Genomic DNA, 19364 nt, shown 5'->3' on the forward strand with positions numbered 1-19364 from the left:
GGCTTTCTTCTTGGGAGAAAACATTGCCCAACATCTTCCAAAATTCTGTCGATTCAGAGGATATCAGCTAAATAAGGAATGACATTCTGGTGAAATGTTCAGGGGATTTGTCCTTAAAAAAAAAAAAAAGAAATCTTTTCCCCTGGGATTACTTAAAGCCTTGAAAACTTACCCAATAACTGAAGGCTGAAGTGCACAAACCATACCCTATAATCCCTCACTCCTGGCTCACATAAAGCCTACAACGAAAGGTGTTCAAAAGTTGGATGAATAGTACAGAGATTCAACAGTGAAATATAGCAGAAGGAGGAAAGAAGAGGGTGGATGAGCTTTATCTGAGCATGAATGTGAGGGAGCCAGCTAAATTCTCAATATGGGTTTACACTTAAGAAATTAGAAGCTCAATTTATTGTTTTACTGATTGTTTAAATTTCAGACATTGATAGAGAAAATATTAATGACACATTAAATTTAAAAGTTCTGGCTCACATTTTTTGAGAGCTAGTTATCAAACATTTACCAGTATGCCTCAAGGTAAAATGCTCTATGCCCCTGTGGAATGATTTAAAGATATCCCTGGGGAATACCATCATGGGAATAAAAAGGCATTGGAACTGAAGCTGAGCTGTTTTGCTTATTTTCAAAGTAACTGAAAGCTCCATCCATCTATAATGATTCTACAAGAATATTCTCCTTCTTGGTCTCTCTTTTCTTCACCTTCAGTGATTCTACAGCTTCATTTTTATAGGTGTTTGTAAAGGGCTGAAACTCTGAGTTGATGCACTGAGGTTGGACAACCGAGCACTTAAGGCTAATTACCAATTGGACAATACTCTATTAGCTTATGCTTGGAAAATGGACCTTCCCACTATTCTGTGCTGTCTCGAATAATTGGTGTATACAGAGAATTGTGGGAAGGATTGGGGCGGGGAGTAAGACAAGCCAGAGTCACTTTGGTGGTAGACGAAGAGAAGGAAGGTCATGGAGATCCTGTGTCCATCCTATTCACTTCTCCCCCTAAAGACCAAGAATAAACATCAGGGACTTTTTCTTATCCTGACTCTGGCTGATTCTAAGGCATCCAGGGAGCTAACTCGGTCTTCACAGGGGTTGGAACCTTATCAGTACTGAGATGTCCCAAGAAGTATCTCTCCCATTAGATTGTAAGCTCTTTCAGGGAAGGGACTGTATTTTGCCTCTTTTTGTATCCCTGACACTTAGGATAGTGCCTGCCACATAGTAGGTGCTTAATAAATGTCTATTGAATTGAATTAAATTGTCAGTTTATTCAATTGTCCCTACTCCTCAGCTCTTGTTCTGTGCCTTATAAACTGAGAATTTTGTCTGGAGGGAACTAAGAGGTTAAGTGATTTATATGGGACCAACTGGTCCCATTATATGGGACCAATATGATAGAGGCGGAACTCAACTCCAGATCTTCCTAACAGTGAGGTCAGATATTGATGCTCTAGACTCCTGCTTCCCAGTGTTTTGTCATTATCTTTAATAATAATAATAATAAAGGGTCATCACCTTTAATTCTACTACTGCTACTACTATTTTGTCATTATCTTTAATAATATTAATAATAACAACAATAATAAAGTATTTTAATAATACTAATATTAATAATAATAAAGTGTTTGTCATCACCTTTAATACTACTACTAATAATAAAGTGTTTTGTCATCACCTTTAGTGATACTAATAATAACAATAATAATAAAGTGTTTATCATTACCTTTAATAATATACTATTACTACTACTAATAAAGCATTTTGTCATCACCTTTAACAATAATGTGTTTTGTCATCATCTTTAATAATAATGACAATAAAGTGCTTTGTCATCACCTTTAATAATACTAATAATGACAATAATGATAAAGTGTTTTGTCATCTTTAATAATAATAAAGTGTTTTGTCATCACCTTTAATACTACTAATAATGAAAATAATAAAGTGTTTTTTCATCATCTTTAATAATAATAATAACCAAGTATTTTGTCATCATCTTTAATAATAATAATAAAGTGTTTTGTCATCACCTTTAATAATACAACTAATAATAATAATAATGACTGGGTAATTCTCTCCCCATTTTCTCATGTGGATACTACAATGAGCAGCTAGATGGTATCATTCACATGATGGATTTTAAAAGAGGAAGAACTGGCCTCAGGTCTCATCTCTGAACTTATTAACTGGGTGACCTCATCTGTACAATGAGAGAGTGGAATTTGACCTCTCAAGTTCACTTTCCTCCAAATCTACGATCCTATGATCTTCAGTGGGTTCTGAAGGTGGAAGCTTTCTTCTTCTCATATCCTACACATATTCTCAACATGTGTTGGACTCAACAAAAATCTAGAAATTTGGAAAAACTGCATATACAGGCAGTTTGGGGGTATTGGATTCCCAGTTTGCATATAATGTGTGTCACAAGACAGATCTCCAGCAGGGGAAGGGAAGCCTGCAATTCCAGTGGTTAATCTGAGCCAATCCACTGTTTGTGCATTTTCTACATGATGACATCTGGGTAGTGTTCCCTCTTCTTTATGTGGCAAGGAGAATTCTTTAGCGAAGGATGCTCATTCTTATAATCCAAAACTGAGGCAACTGACATGATTTTTCCTATTGCAAGGGTTAAAACTTTGTGATTGTGATTGTGATTTCCCTTCTCTTTGGTTAATAGTGCTCTCCTATCCCTCTCTCTCATGGAGAGATGGAAACTGTTTTCCCTGTATTTGCTTTGGGCCTCTGAATGGTTGCTGAGATACAGTTGGAGCTTTGGAGATGAGCTCTGGCACTCGGATTCAAATCCAACCATACTTGCCAGTGAATAATTTATGATGGAAAGCAGGCTGTACCAAGCCCCCATGAACTGTGATGGAAGGCAGCTGCCTCAGACCTTTGGAAGATCACCCTTATGTGCAGACAACAAGCCCTTCCCTGATTATCCACAGACAATCAGAAAGCAAAGGAGAGGTTAATCCGATGTGGAGTGGGTGGGAGAGGCTCTGGAGCCTAATAGAGAAGATTGTAGGGGATCTAAAGTACCTAACTGCAGAGCTGAGCAAAGATGGGGCACTAATGAGGGGCTACAGAGAGATGGTGGCTTGTTCTGATTGTTCCAAAGCACCAGTCTTTTTGCAACCTGTTCCATTCCTGGAGATAATGGGGGATAGTGCTGGGGGGGGGGGTGAGGGGGGGGGGGGGGGGGGGGGGGGAGGGGGTGCAGCTGTTTCTTGTTTTTCTTCACTTAGAAGGTGAAGTACACTGACAGATATCCCGTGCTTTCAAGCTTCCCTCCCACAAACATGATGTGGCAGTATCTGACCTGAATCTGAGTTTTATGGACATGAAGGAGCCAGGAAAGGATCCTTTGGAGTAAACATTCTCCTACTTGGTCACTCCTTTCGCCAAGCCATCCCACATGTTATGGGATCATAGATTGGGAGCTGTAGGGAGATCAGAATCCAGCTAGTCTAAATCACTCGTGTCATAGAGGAGGAAAAGACATTTAAATGAATTTGATCAAGAACTCAAAGGCAGTGGGGACAGCTAAGAAGCACTGAGCTTACAATCAGAATGACTCATGTTCCCGAGTTCAAATTTTGCCTCAAAGATTTACAAGCTGTATGACACTGAGCAAGTCACTTAACCTAATTTGCCTCAGTTTCTTTATCTGTAAAATAAGCTGGAAAAGGAAATGGCAAACCAATCTAGCATCTTTGCCAAGAAAGCCCCAAATGAGGTCATGAAGAGTTGGACACCCTGACTGAATTACTTGAGCTTAAAACACTAAGAGTTTTGAGATACCTTGAAAAGATATTCTTGAAAATGAAGAATAAACACTTGACCAAGATGATGTTGTGATATGGTAGAATGATTCATAGTATTAGAATTACAGAATCTGAGTTTAAATCCTGTCTCTGAAATTTCCTACCCAGGTGACTTGGATAAGTGCCTTAATGTCTGCAAAATGAAGGATCTCTAAATCTCTCCTGCCATGAATCCCTGAGCCTCTTCCTCAGTGGTCCACTCAGACCCTCCCATTTGAAATTTTCTTACCTGGCTTCTGGACGGGTTAAAGTGCTGTCTCACGGAAGCCAAGATGTCTTCTGTTTCATTCTGAGAAAACGAGTAGCAGTCCTCATCCTGCCTCAAACTAAGCAAACTGTGCAGGTAAAACTGATAGTCTTTACTGCTCAGATTGAGTTTTGAAGCACAGATCTCATCCTGATGAATGATGTAATACAGAAGGAGGAGGGAAATTCTCTGAAAAACTTCTTCACTCAGATGATCTTCAAAATCTCCTCCGGCTATTAGTAACAGGGCATCTGGTTCCAAACACTGTAGGTTAAAAAGGAAAGAAAGGAACACGGCCACACATGTCTACACATTCATTATTCCTTAATGCCTTGCAAGTGCCCACAGAATGACAGCTATGGGACTGCCTGGGATCTTAGACCTTGCCAAGGCAACACAGGAAGGCAAGAAGCCCAAAAGGAGCAAACCAGGGGCCAAAAATCCAAACTCAAAAATTCTCCAACTCATTCCTTCTGGGACTTAGTGATGGTGCTGTGATATCCATCCTGGGTTTGGATTATCTTGGTTTTTTAACCCTTAGGTAGACAGGATGTGATTCTTGAGACTAAATTGAGGGGTAATATGAGATGGAAAGGTCTCACCCTTACCACTCCCTTTGATTGCTGTATAAGGAATGGAGGAAGGAGAAGGTGATAGTAAAAGAAAGAGAAGGAAAGAATGGGAAGGTGAGAGGGATGAGGGGAAAGAGAGAGAGAATGAGAGAGAGAGAGAGAGAGAGAGAGAGAGAGAGAGAGAGAGAGAGAGAGAGAGAAATTGAGAGGGGGGGCACTGTAACATAATGGATGTAGAGCTGGCTGACATATACTGTCTATATATCTCTGAGCAAGATATTGAATCTTTGCTCAAACTTGGAGGGCTACAAGTGGCCACAAAACCTCCACTTTTATCAGGGAACCAGATTAAAATATCATTGAAAAGTGTTTAACAAAAATAAATTAAAATGTAATACAACATAGATTATCTGTGATTTTCTGAGCCAATATGTGACTAACAGGAATCCATTTACACTTAAGTTTGACATCACTGCTATAGGAAAGTCTCTGAGAGTATTATAAAGTTTTAGAGGAGGTACTGACCCAAGGGAATTTCCTTACCTGAAATCAATGAAATCACAGACTTAGGACCTATCCACATACACTTATACAGAGATATATAACCACAACTTATCATTGTTACTAATATACCTTGTCTTTTCCTTATATTCCAGCATATGATTTTTTTATTTCATTATTTCATAGGTCAAAGATTAGCCTTTAACAGATCTTTCCTGACAAGATAAAAGATCATCTCTAAACTAGGTAAGAATTCCCTTGATTCAGGACATATGATCTCTTCTCCCAGGAATGAAGTAGATGGCCCTTTATTTGCATCAGAGTAGAACAGTTTGCTATCTTAATTCTTAGAGGAGATTATCCCACAAAAAGGATAATCTAACAGCCTGTCTTTAATGCCATTCTCCTCTAGTGACAGCTTGTAGAGCTTTGATTTCAAGTCTGCTAGGCAGCCCACTCAGGGAACAACTGTAACACACCATATGAGTCAGACAGAAACCACTGTCATCCATATCCAAAACAAAGCATTAGTTGCATTCTTTACAAAGCCAGGGTGACCCCAATTATTCAACAATGAACCTGCAATAATAGTAGAAATCAATGGATAATGGAATTATAAACTTACTAAACTATTCAAAACAAAAGCTCACGAGCCCCCATCAATGTGTTTGATTTTACTAGTCAGCCAGAAGATATAATTCAAAATAAAGGCATCTGATAAAATAACACAGAAGGAAAAATAGCAATAGGGCACTTTTTTCTATAAATACAAAGACTCAGTAGGACAAATGAACACATATAGGGATTATATTGGGAGGGTTATACATGATACATGTATGAAGGAACAACTTGGCATTCCATATGGTAGGATCATCAATATTTTGAACCTCTCCTTTACTAGTCTCATGTGGTATGTAGACTCTGTCATACAGATTTTTAAGATCTAAATGCTATTCTGAGATTTGTATGTACTTGCCAAAGTCTCTGTTCTTCTACCTTCTGGTTTCAGCTAGATTTTTCAATTAAGATTTTATCTACTCTCCATAAAAGGAGTTGAATACACATATTTTTCATTTACATCCTAGATGCTTAAGGGTTAGCTTGTTTCGTTTTATAAGGGAGATAACTATCAGATTAGGGAAATGGTCTCTAGTTATTTTCTCTTCATAGGGAAAAAAAAAGTATCAATTTTTCAGTCCTAGCTTTTCTTAACTTAGTTTTTCTCCAGAAGCAGAGATTTCTCCAAGGACCAATTTCATTCATAATAGAGATTAGGCAGAAATTAAGTACAGCCTACATGCCTAACTAATTTCCCCCCTGCCCCCAGAAAAATTTCATCCTTTTTAACGATTGGGTCTGTGGTTGAATACAGTATGTTGATTCAGACAAGAATCTGATTTACAGTTAGGAATTCTTTCTAACTTTCCCTTAACCTTTTTTGGGAATCCTGTAACCTTATAGTACATTTGGGAGTTAGGAAGGGAGGTCTTTCAAGGAAGCAAGAAACCTTCTCAGACCCCAGACCTTTTTCCCCTCTTTGGTCTCTATGCAAGTCAAAGGAAGAAAAGTGAAACTAGGAAAAGCTGCACTGAGACAGCATTCACTATCTCAATTCTATCTTCCAAATTCCTGTTTTTATTATGTGCATGTAGCTGGCCAGGAACTCTTCAGTCTTTAAATTCCCAACTTTTAATACTTGTTCCTTTTTCTTTGTTAGTTGATTGCTTCATTATGAGGAAGGGAAGGAAGGAATAAGGTTTAACTTTTGTAGTAAAACAAATAAACTGGATCTGAATTTTTCACATTCACTTTTTTTTTCCCTTTAGCTTGGTAGTTGCTAAGAAAAGAAAGATGACTGATTTTTTTTGTTTGTTTGTTTAGGGAACAGAGGCTGGGACAAAATTAGAGCAAGGGGTAAGGAAGGTAGAGAGTCATCTAGCATGCAATACTCAAAAGGGTAAAGAAATATATTTTTTATATATCTTTTTACAAGAGCATGTGTTTTGAAATTTCTATTTTCCATGGCGGTTTTTTCATGACATGTCAAATCATAAGTACTATAGGAAAGGTTTAAAGACTCCTGTACAAAGTAATGCTCACAGTGCCTAATTTTCAAATCTTGCAAGGAAAACACAAATACTTTGCAACACTACTGGTAGTAGGTGAATTAATAGAGCCACCATTTAATATAATTCCTCACTAGACTGTAGATTGGGGAATAAGCTGTTGGAGTTTTTAGAGTGGGGGAAGGCAGAATTTTTGGTATACCACTGTCAATATCTTGGATGTTAAAATGTTGAACAATGGCCCAGAAATCCATGAAAGCTTCTAGAAGCAGAGCCTTCTTGGATACTGATTAAAGTTCTAAGAAGACTTGCTTTTACCAAACGAAATGGAAGATTAATACATTGGTAGAGTTTGTCTACCATCTTTATCCCACTGCTTAATCTGAATCTGACTGATTCAATCATCAGTTAATTCAGGTTTGCTTGATTATTTTTTCTTAGGATGGGTGAAAGAAAGACCCAAGGGGAAAAAAATTGTGAATTCATTGTTACTCCATTAGTTCACTGAGAGTTGCTTCACCTACAAAATGTTAAAGATTTAATATTTGTAGCAGATTTTAAAGACAATAATTCCACATGTTGCCAAATGTGGGGTGTGATGAATTGTGCTTTATATATAGTGATTAACAACAACACCAACCCCATTCCTTTTTTAACTAAAGACAGACAAATAACTGTCTAATTTCCTTATTCTTGTCTCAGGTTTTAAAGGTATCAAAGAGCATATATTTTAGTGTAGTCTCATAAATTAGTAGTAGCATACAATCTTTCACCAATTAATTAAATAGAGATTAATCATTTTATAAACCCCATCATACAAATAAACCAGAGAAACTTCTTTTTCCATAAGCCTTTCATCTCTCTTCTCAACTGGTCTCATAACCTTAAGCAAACACGAGTGTCACAAGCTTTATAAAGTACTAACAGATTAATGAACAATACAAACACGCGTAAATATTTCAACGATATGTCAGTTGTGGGAAAAGTCACAGCCAACATCATCCCAACTGGAGGCTGCAACTTTTGAAGTCCAACAATTTAATTCCCTTAGGATGACATTTAATGTTTCTTTTCAAGATGTCTTCTCCACAGAATAAGCGCAATACTCATTTCTTTGAAAATGTCTCTTCAGAATCTTTCTCCTTAATAGTTACCTCATTCATGGTGTCAGGAAATTTCTCCTCAACCTTTCTCTCTGGATCTCATTCAATCTTTTTCAGCCATGACTTAAATCTTTCCAAGTTCCTATTCCCAAACTCCTAAAGATGTAATAACTCTCTACGAGAGAGGCTATTTAAACTAAAGATACCTAAAAGTTTAGAACATTTAAAACTGAATAGTAAAGTCCCTATCACCTATTCAATAAGACTACTTGTTCCTATTAAATTCTTAGCTATGTTGGAATGTTTCCCTTTCTTATAAAATAAAATTCTCTCTTAAATTTAGTGTTTAAAAAAACAAGAATAGCTGTAGGTCCTCCACAAAAGTCCAATTCCAATGTCCAATAGCAGGAAAGTGACATTAGGTTCCCAATGACTATGCCAGGGGGGTACAATCTCCTGTGAATATTACCAAGCTAAAAGTGCTAAAAGACTCCTTTGGCTGCTCAGTGACCATCCCACTTTAGTACAGAAAGGCTTACAATATGACTTTAGTCTGTAGGTAATAAGTTCTCTAGCTCTATCAGTGAAATGAATTTTTAAATGGCTTTCAGTCCTGTACAATATACTTCCACTTCATCAGTGACAATGGTAAAAGGGCAGAAAAAGAGGGACAGGGCAGCTCATGCATAGAATCCATTTTTAGACTATCTAGAATAATATTTAACTGATGATATTCTTAATGATTCTTTTGTCCAACAACCGGTAAGTTGATCTTCTGAATATTGCACATTTCCCTCTATACTTGATTCCTTTGATCCATTGTCCTATTACTTTTCATACCTTGCCAAAATCCTACATCTTACTTTTTGCCCTTGCAGGTATTCTGAAGGAATCTACAGTACAACAGTACTTGCTGAGTTCACTGCAAATTGATGTCATTTATTTTATAAGACCTCTCACCGTTCTGCAACAATCCTTTTAGTCTTCCTTAAATGACAATTTCACATTCATCTATTTTGTTTCACATTCATCTCTAACCTGCTCAGTACCATGTTATACCATCTCCCCTTTTGTCCCTCCCAATAGTGGACTGGCCTTTATAACTTATTGAGAAATTTCCCCTTCTTTATTCCATCCCATTTATCAAAACCCTTCACTGTTATTTCCTATCCTCATATCATTTGTTTCATTTCCTGATAAAAAGGCAGTCCTTCTCCATCTCCAAGACCAATACTATATTTTTGTCCTTGACTTCCATCTACTCTTTGTTTCTCTGGGAGACAATACTTTCCCAATACTTTTTAATCTTCAATCTCTTCTTATCCTTTCCTGTTGCCTACAAAGATACCTATCTCCCTGTGCTCCAAAACATCTTTGACTTTTCTCTCTCCTTAAACTATCATTTTATAACTTTACATTCACTCATTTAAAAAGCTATCAATATTCATTGCTTTGACTTTTTATGCTCTCACACGTCTCAATTACCTGAAATCAGTCTTTGGATCTCACCACACAAATGAAACTATTTCCCCACATCTACTAGTGATCTATTAATTGCTAAATTCAATGACCTTTTCTCAGTCTACATGTATTTCACACTATTCTCCTTCATTCCATGTGTGATCCAGTCAAACTTATTCTCCAATGGCATCATTCTATCTATGTATTTGCATAGGTTGTCCTGAATTAAAAACATCCTTAGAATCTCTAGCCTATATCAAAGCTTAATTCATGTTTTATCTTCTATAGGAAGTCTTTCTAATAACCCTTCCTCTTCTCCCCACCTCACAGCTGCAAACTTTCTTCACAACTAAGACACAAATTTCTTATCTGTTTATATGTCAAATCCCTACAGTATAATGTAAGAGAAAAAACTTAAAGAAAGATTTTTTCAATTTGATTTTGTTTCTCCTAGCATTTAGTAAACTAAGCTTATTGAACTGGACTGATTAACATAATTGCAGGAACTCAATGAAATCCATATTTACATTCTTGATATATCATCATCATCATTATCAACAAATATTTATTAAGTACTTACTAAGTGCTGGTTACTGTACTAAGTGATATGAATGAAACTAGAAAATATAACAAAGTTACTGTTAAATAGAAAGAGAGTGCAGATTTTCCTTGAAAAGTTAAATAAAGGACTTGATGGAACTGGTTTGATTCTATACTGAAAGGACAATTTAGAAATATTATTTCATGGAACACGGTCCTCTTCCTTGCAGGGTACATAATGATCATAAGCAAAAATCATTTTCCAAACTAGGAGACTTCAGTGAAAAGGGGGACACAGAATAGGGCAGGATAATACATCTTGGAAATGATGATTCAAAACTAAGAAAATGTAATATACAAAGGCCTGTAGATTTCTTAGAAGCATCTTGATCATATATCATGAGGAACTTCTTCAAGGAAGAGAGTACAAAGGCACTGATTATGAGAACACAATTTCACAGATGCAAAAAAAAAAATAAGCTGTAATGGAATATATCTTAAACCAGGGATTCTTAACATTTTTGGAAGCATCTAGTAAAGCCAATGGAGGCCTTCTCAGGATATTTTTAAATGCATAAAATTGAATACATAGAATTGTGAAGGAAATCCATTAGATTGAAATAGTATTCAATTTTAAAAAGTTTTAAAAGACCTTTGATACAGAAACTCTATTTTAAATGAATATATATTAGTGGCTACATTTCAGAATCAGCCTTCTGCATTTTCAGGTCACTACCTAATAATAAGAAAGAATAAAAATAAGGAAACATTTCATACCATTATAGCCTTAGAAGAATATTTCTGCTGTGACACTTCTTGCCATTATGTAAGTAATCTATGACTTAACTCAGAAAAATAGAACATGGATAAGAGTAAGTATTAGATCTTATCGTTGTCAGCTTTTAGAGAAATTTTAAAATGAGGTTTTAAAACATTTGCACAATAAGGACTAAAGGGTCCAGAAACCTCCTTAGTGAGCAGATAATCAATAAGCTTGTCAATTGGAGAAAAAAGGTAGGCAAAGACAACACTAATTTAAAGTGAAAAGTCATTTGCAATACAGATGGGAAAAGATGATGAGAAATTAAGATAATTCTCAAACAGTTCTATGTTATGACTTTCAAACATTAAAAACGGTGTAATGGAGAAAAAGTCTGCATAATACCCATCAACAAACCAAAATAGACTAAATGATTGCAAAAATATTTGAAAACCTGAAAGGACAACAAATAGAGACAAGGTGAAACAGAACTGCCTACATCTCTATAGGAATCTATTTTCATATAAAAGAAATAACAATCATAATAAGTATATAAAGTTTGAAAATTATTAACCTGCATTATCTCATTTTATCCTCATTGAAACTGACTGAAATAAATACTGGCAAGATCTTTATGTTTACTTTAGATATTTGGAAATTGAAGATCAGAATTGTGTGATCCTGCAGTAAGTTTCCAACACCATATTCATATAACTAGTTTCAGAGACGGATTTGAATAGATCTTTGATCATTCTTAATCCATCACTCTTTCCACAGAATCATAATAGGAAAAGATAAACACATAAGAAGTGTTCATATGATTTATTGGCATAGAAACTTCTTCTGCCGAACCAGATGAGTAACTCCTCTATAGTCTTAGCTGTCCAGAGAAATTAAATGACTGTCCAAGATTGGTTCTCTATATATCATGAGATGAACTTCTCACACATGATGTTAGAACCACCATTTTGGAACTTAATTTCTGATGTGTTATTTCATTAAGTGGAAATGGAATTTAAGGTGATGATGTTGAAAGAAGTATCTAAACAGAACAAATACACACGGAAGAAATCCACACTGAAAAGAATGCAAAGATCATAGATGACATTACCAATAAAATGGTGACTGAAAAGACATCAGCCACTATTGACCCAAGATTACTTTTCAAATCTATAAAAATCTTCGTGAAATTGTCATATGTAGGTATTGAAGGTATTCTGAACAAAAAGTATTTTATTCCATTCATGAAAATGGAACAGAATATCACTGATTATTTTCCCAAGCACAAAATATCTTCAGACATATAATCCACAGATAAAATGAGTTACTTCTGCATTTATTTGTCATTAGGGAAAGAAAAAACAATTGACTAAAATAAAACATAGCCTTAAGGACTTTTTTCAAGTAATATTTCTTCCTGAAGCATAGTTTGTAATCCAAAAGTCCTTGATAGATCACCAAGAGAAATGACTGTCTAATGATCTTCTGACTAGCAATAAAGAATGAGCTATAAGGAGATGGAAACATATGCTCACCAAAGGTTTTTTTTTTTATCACCACTGTCCTGTGCACAATCCAAATGGAAGGGGGAATCTTTGGAAACAGTTTAGTGTTTCAGATGTTGTTGATGATATTGTGCCAATTGTATCAGAACCTGGAATGCTCTGTGAGATCCTCACATTCTAGCAATCAACATGAGAAAAACCAAGTGGATGAAGGAGCCATCTCATCCATATCATGACATGCAATCAGATGGAAATTCAGTGTACCTTTAGTAGTCACTATGCATGAAAAATTAGCAGAATCCAGAACTGAGTAGAAGTAGAGCTGGCTGAATTGCATTTGGAAAATTATGTAGTTCCTTCAGTGATCATAGGTTACTCCTTGGCACAAAGTCCAGTTTTTTAAAATCAATACTTCCCCAAAGATGTTAAGTAGTTGTCATGCATGCAATAAATGAATGAATAAATGCAAAAGCATGTATTGAACATTTATTTTGTATAAAACACCATGCTAAGTGCTGAGCAGACATAGAAAATTAAGATAGTTCCTGCTCTCGGAGCTCACATTCTCACAAACACGTAATAGGTTTCAGTTGCAAATGAGATAGAACAGTGGGGTGCAATAGTAAAACAAGTGATTTCTTCTTTTTAAATGTCATTTCCACTGATAAAATCCTTGTTTTCCAATGTCAAACCTTGACAGTGCCAAAGACTTTGGTGGCAAAATTCTTTCCCAGGTCTTCAGTAGCTGTGGCTATAGCCCCTTCAGAAGTTTCCTAGCTGTATATGGATGTTGCTGCCTAAGGTTATGGTTATGAGGTTTGGGGCTAAAAGGCAGACTGAGGGTCTTGGTCATGTTGCTCCTCCAGGACTCTTGGGCTTAATCTGCCTATAGATTAGTTGACATTGGTGATGATGAGGAAGATAGACCTCCTCTGCACAGGGATTTCTCTCATAAGTTGTGATTGTAAGGCTCAGGCTGGAAATAGGAGCAGTGATATGAAGGGTTACGTTATTCCTAAGACTCTTGAGTTCAAGGTCTTGGAATTTTCTCCATTATAATCTTGGGGGGGAAAGTAGTTAAAACAAGAGTGATGGTAGAAGTGGTTAACATGTCACATCCTAGATAGGCTGACTTGCCTAGCACACAGAAGGCAATTGGTCAGCATTTGATGGGGATGCTGGTCCATTGCTGTAGGGAGAAGGGGCTGGGATGGAAGCAAGACAAATGGTTGGGGTGGGGGAGGAAACTGATACTCACAATGTTTTTGGGTCTGGGGTCCTAGATTGAATACTATCCAAGCCTCAAGGAAGGTTATAGTTGAGATGGTGGCAACGGTTTGACTTGCCTGCCTCAAACTGCTTCCAATCCTTTCCTCAAGGAAACTAACTGCTCAACATCATTATCTCTGAAAAAAAACCAAAATCGTTGGTGTGAAAAAGGACCATCGAGAGACCCACAATGGTCTGTAGCATATTGCCAATGATCACCTGTGTGCAAGGGACATAAACACCACAAGTGATAGCAGCCACACAAGGCAGCTTGTTGGTATGCTACATATTCAGATGGAATTAGAGTCAGGAAATCAATGTCTGTATCCTCAAACTATCTGACTCTGGGCAAATTATTTAATCTCCTCCAGACTCAGTTTTCTCACCTGCAAAATGAAGATAATAATAGCATCTACCTCATGGGGTTATTATTTGCATCAAAGGGAAAAAAATAAAGTGCTTTGAAAATCTTGGTGTTACAAAATGTTAGTTATTATGGCTCTCACAATCACTGAAGTGAAGTCAAATATTTCACCAAGAGGATTTATATTTTCAAAATCTATTGGTTTTGGTCTTTGCCAAGATTTTTTTTATAACTGAGGCAATGGGGGTTAAGTGACTTACCCAAGGTCACACAGCTAGGAAGTATTAAGCGTCTGAATTTGAACTCAGGTCTTCCTGAGTTCAGGGCTGGTGCTCTATCCACTGCCCCACCTAGCTGCCCCCTTTGCATAGATTTTTTTTAAAAAATCTATTCATTTCTCTAAGTACTTCATAAAATATAGAATTTTATATAGAGTCTTAATTTCAAGTTGGGCTTCACTGTTACCCAAATTTAGACAAAGAAATAAATTCCCAAACATTTCCTTATACTTAGGGAATTGCCCACATTGTCTAACTCTCTTATTTGCCATATAACAATTTCTTCCGAGGCAATTTACTACTAGAGAAAGAAAGCCCTTGTGGGCCCTCGAGTGGTTGGTCTGAGCCAAAGCTTCTTTCATGTTTCATAGGACACCAGGCTTCTCTCCAGTTTTGTAAATAGTGAAACATTTAGTATGCTTGCCTCCTCTTGTTCATTCAGTTGAATTTAAGTATTTTGGTGCAGGAGATCCTCAAACCTATGCTGTGTTTGTTCACCATTTCTTCCTGTTATTTCCTCATACAGAGTTTTCCTCAAGAAAGAATGAAAAAAGTGGTCTGCAAGAAGTCAGCCATGGGATCATAATTTTCACTGCCTACTAATGGAATTTATCTGACCAGATATTCATTCAAACAGAAGCAAAATTGGTCCAAAAATGTTGAAAGTATCTTAGAATAATGCATTTAAAATAATATTTCGGGTAAATATTTTCAGACAGGGAGGGAGCAAAATAAAAAAAAAATTCTTCCAACTAAACGTACAGTCACCCTCTTTTAATAAACCCTTAAAACACCATGCCACTTAAGTTTTCTAGATAATTTCAGGGAGATCTGATTTCTCTTTATAATGGTATAAATCAAAAACAAAGCCATATCCCAAATGTTTACATAATGACACACTCCAATCCTTATGTAATATATGTAATCTCTGGGGACCACAGAGAAGTTGAGTGAATATTCAATGAGTTACCTTTGACCCACAGCAACGAATAATTCTTTGTATCAACAAGACATTTTGACCATGAAAACAGTACACATTGCCAATAAACATCTGAACTTTGGTTCTAAATATTGGGAGAGGCTCATTTTTATCGCCCAGATTCATTCCCCCCATCCCTATTTGGGCCAAATTTTCCAATTCACTCTGGCTTAAAATTATGATCTCATCTTAGCTCAAGAGTTTCTAACCTGGGGTCTATCAACTTGTTTATTTTTTTCTAAATATGTTGATTAATATGTTTCAATACAACACTACTAGACTTTTATTAGAACCCTTCACTAGACTATTAAAGAAGCCTATCACTCACACACACACACACACACACACACACACACACACACACACACAAAATCAACATTGGAAGATTGGATAGAAGAAGAAAAGGTAATTATCATTTTTTAAAAGTTTTTCAAGCACCCTTATCTTTAAACACAAGCTCTTGCCTCCCCTCCTTATTTTTCAAGCCCATCATCCTACAACCATGAATGCTAATTTCCTGGGAGAAACAGGAAAATCTGATAAATTCACCATTTCTAAGCAGATTGTAGGCTAAGTAGAAGTAGTAAAGGAGAAGGAAGGAGAAAGAAACAAAGAAGCAAGTTCATATTTGGAAATAAATGCCTCCGACTGCTTCTGGCAGCAAAAAAATAAAACATTCTGGAGGGTCACATTTTAAGGTTGACTGCTGGCTTACTGCAATATTTCCCTTTAATTTTCTCTTTAAGCCAAAGTACCTGCTTTCTTCAAAAGTATATATTTTGAGCACAAATGGTTCACCAGCAAATGTATTTACAGCCATCGCAAGCATTTTCATGAAAGGTAGAAACCCGGCAGTAAAAGGACTCTCAGAATCCCTGCTCAATTTTGATTGGGATGCAGCTACATTGCACTAACCAGATTGCAGTCCTCCTGTTTCCCATGAATCCGATGTGGACACCCAGTTTTCTCCAATAAGGTTTGGATGAGTCTTCTGGAGTAGTTCTGCGACTGGGTGTCATTATCACTGGAGAGAACATGTAACACTTCCATTAGCTGACTTGGGCTCCGAGGATGGATGCCGTCCCGGGCTGTGAGATTCTCCTGCAGAATTTCTGGAACAACGATGGGGAGTAGAAAGAAGGACACTACCCCCCAGATGGGATGATTTGTCCTTAAATGCATTTCTGCCCCACACCGGAGCACAATTCTCTTTTGGATAGTGATCTGCAGTCTCAAGTTCACAATATAAACTTGAAACCTGAGGAATTTCTGTGCTAAAAGGGAGGAAAATGGGCTTTAATTAGAATGAATGCAATGTGTTTGAAAGGTTATTAATTGTGTGGCTAAGCTGATTTTCAAAGACAAGCTGTCACTAAACAACGGAGGGTCTGTAGGTAGTTTATAACCCCAAACAGCAGGAAACTAAGATGATTGTTACTTTTAAAATTGCATAAAAACACTGATGAGAAAGAAGCATTTGTTATTTTGCCCTCATGTAACTATTCAAAGATAAGGAGTAATAAAAATGAGTTACTCGATTCATTCCTACTTTATAAAAAATCTGAATTGGAAGGGGCCACAAGGACCACCTAATCTAATCTCTAACTCATCAGGAAACCTTCTACACCATACCAAATCACTCAAATCTACTACCAGATTTATACTTATAGTGTCTTCAAATTTGCTTCTATGTAGCTCCCAATCCTTGCTGCTAGTTCTGATCTCTTGGGTTAACCAGAATGTATCTAATCCCTCCTTCCATGTTGCAACCCTCCAAGTAGTTGAAGACATCCACCGAGTCCTTCTTTAATCTTCTCCAGTTTAATATTTCTAAATCTTTCAAATGATCCTTGTTCATTCACCGTCCTGGTCACTTTCCTGCCATTGATATACTTAAGCTGGTTAATGTCATCTATTTATTCATGTCAATTTCTGGTTATTTACAGGAGTCTGCAAAATAAAAAGACTCAATTTTCACTGTAAAATCCAATTTAATTCAGCAAAACCATCAGCTATGGGCTAGACATAGGAGGGAGTAGAAGATCTAAAATGAACAAGTTCTTGTCCTCAAGGAGCTTACTATAAAAAACAGACATCCAAGTTGTATAATCTCTCTCTCCTCTCCCTCCCTCCTCTTTCTCTTTTCTTCTCTCCCTTTCTCTCCTTTTCTTCCTTTTTTTCCTTTCTTCCTCCTTTTCTTCCTTTCTTCTTTCCTTTCCTCTTTCTTTCCTTCCTTGGTTTGTAATTTTTTCCTCCTTGCAGCTTTGTTCTTATTCCCTGTGGTTCCCAACATCTCACTCAAATCAATCTGGAAACGACTATGTAAAATTAAATCAAATGAAAAACAAATCTAATTGCTGACATTATGTCAGGGAGGAGGGAAATTGCATTTTTTGGAGGCTAGAAAGTTGTCACTGACTCAAACATTGGGGACTGGGAAGGGAAAAGTTAGTAAAAGAAAACAAAAATCACAAGGCTGAATCTATCTTTACAAATGTTTTTATGATAGATTTAATGAACATCTCAGAACATAGAGCCTTACCTAAAAAGAAAACTCAGACTGCACTCAAACCAAAACCACTTAGCTAATGTTTTCCACAATGAATTTCTTCTTTGTTATTTGGGTATTAATAAGAATCAGTAATAAAGTGTCTTAAGAAAACTAGACTTTGAAGATTGCAATAGCCCGTATGAATCCAAGTCACTAACTAGTGACTGAAGAAAATAAAAGTAATCTTAGAGCTAACAAACTTCCTGAAGAAAATAAATCTGTGGAATCCAGCTGCTAATGGAGTGCAGGAGGTTAGCAGCATTTTATGTTAGAATCTGGCCCGAAATCTAGCTAACAGTTATTGTGATGTTGTAACTGAGAGGCTGGGATAACTTTCAGTGTTTAAAAAGAGTTTAAGTTACTTATGTTAGCATTTTAAAATGACAGAGGAAGACACAAACAGTTCCAAACCTAGTGCTTACCTTCAGTGAGAAGACAAATGATAATGGATCTGCAGCTTTGCGGCCTTTGAATCTCTGAACGTATTTCACTGCTACAAAGTCCTATGTTTTTAAAATTCCTTGATGGTGCACTGGGAGCTGGAGAGGATTAGTTTATTGAGGCCTTGAAAAGTTTTCAGTTGCTATGGAGAGAGCTGCTCTTAAGGTAACAATGAAGGTGGATAAAAGTTAGAACATTTTTCTGCCTGGCAGATTTTCCGGGTAGCTCAATAAATGCAGTTCATTAATTAATGAGCAATCATTTTGTATCAGTGTTCCCCAATTTGCTGTGATTCGACCACTGGAGCTCAATTTGTTACTGGTCCTTTAAGGAAGAAAATCCTGATCAAAAGCCTGAGGGCGGCCCAGTTTTGTAGAAGAAACTTTTCTAACAATTTCAAAACACACTTAGGTGCAGGTTATTTCAGGTTATATATATTATTCTTTGTTTCTTTTTTTTTTTTTCTGTTAAATCTCCCAATTCCTTTTTGTTTTCTTTAGGAACCAATAAAAATTTATTGAAAAATTGAAAAAATCTGTTTATTAAAACATAGCTCACCCTCAAATGTTTTTACCCTAAAAATAATCTCTGAATCAAGCATATATGTATATTGTATATTCATGAATCAATGCATGTATGCATATGTACATAATTAGTGGGTACAGGCTAACTGTAGCAAATTTCTAATAATATCCTTACTCAAGAAATGGTCCAAGAGCTAATGTATGATCAGAAAAAGAAGTAGGCCAGTCATATGACAGGAGTAAGAAATGATTGACAAAGTATTTCACTGGTAACTACAAAACATAAAGAAAGCTAAATTAATTCTTCTTTATTCCCCTCTCAACCTTATTTCTTACTTTCAGGGTTTCAAAACTATGT

General features: G+C 36.4%; 1 protein-coding gene across 2 annotated transcripts in view; it reads right to left on the reverse strand.

Annotated features, from left to right (window-relative positions):
* The window catches only part of SLC39A12 (solute carrier family 39 member 12), a 100377-nt gene extending 81588 nt beyond the window's left edge, over positions 1–18789 (reverse strand). The window contains exons 1-3 of one of the 2 annotated variants that reach the window (XM_012551261.2): positions 18464–18789; positions 16406–16764; positions 4075–4356 (exon numbers count right to left, since the gene is read on the reverse strand). In XM_012551261.2, coding sequence (XP_012406715.1) covers positions 4075–4356; positions 16406–16672 — 549 coding nt within the window. In that variant the 5' untranslated portion in view covers positions 16673–16764; positions 18464–18789. The remainder of the gene's footprint in view (positions 1–4074; positions 4357–16405; positions 16765–18463) is intronic. The other variant, XM_031939901.1, reaches the window with a different exon arrangement.
* Between the last annotated feature and the right edge of the window lie 575 nt (positions 18790–19364).

The sequence above is a fragment of the Sarcophilus harrisii genome, chromosome 5 (assembly GCF_902635505.1).
Source record: "Sarcophilus harrisii chromosome 5, mSarHar1.11, whole genome shotgun sequence".
Lineage (NCBI taxonomy): Eukaryota > Metazoa > Chordata > Mammalia > Dasyuromorphia > Dasyuridae > Sarcophilus > Sarcophilus harrisii.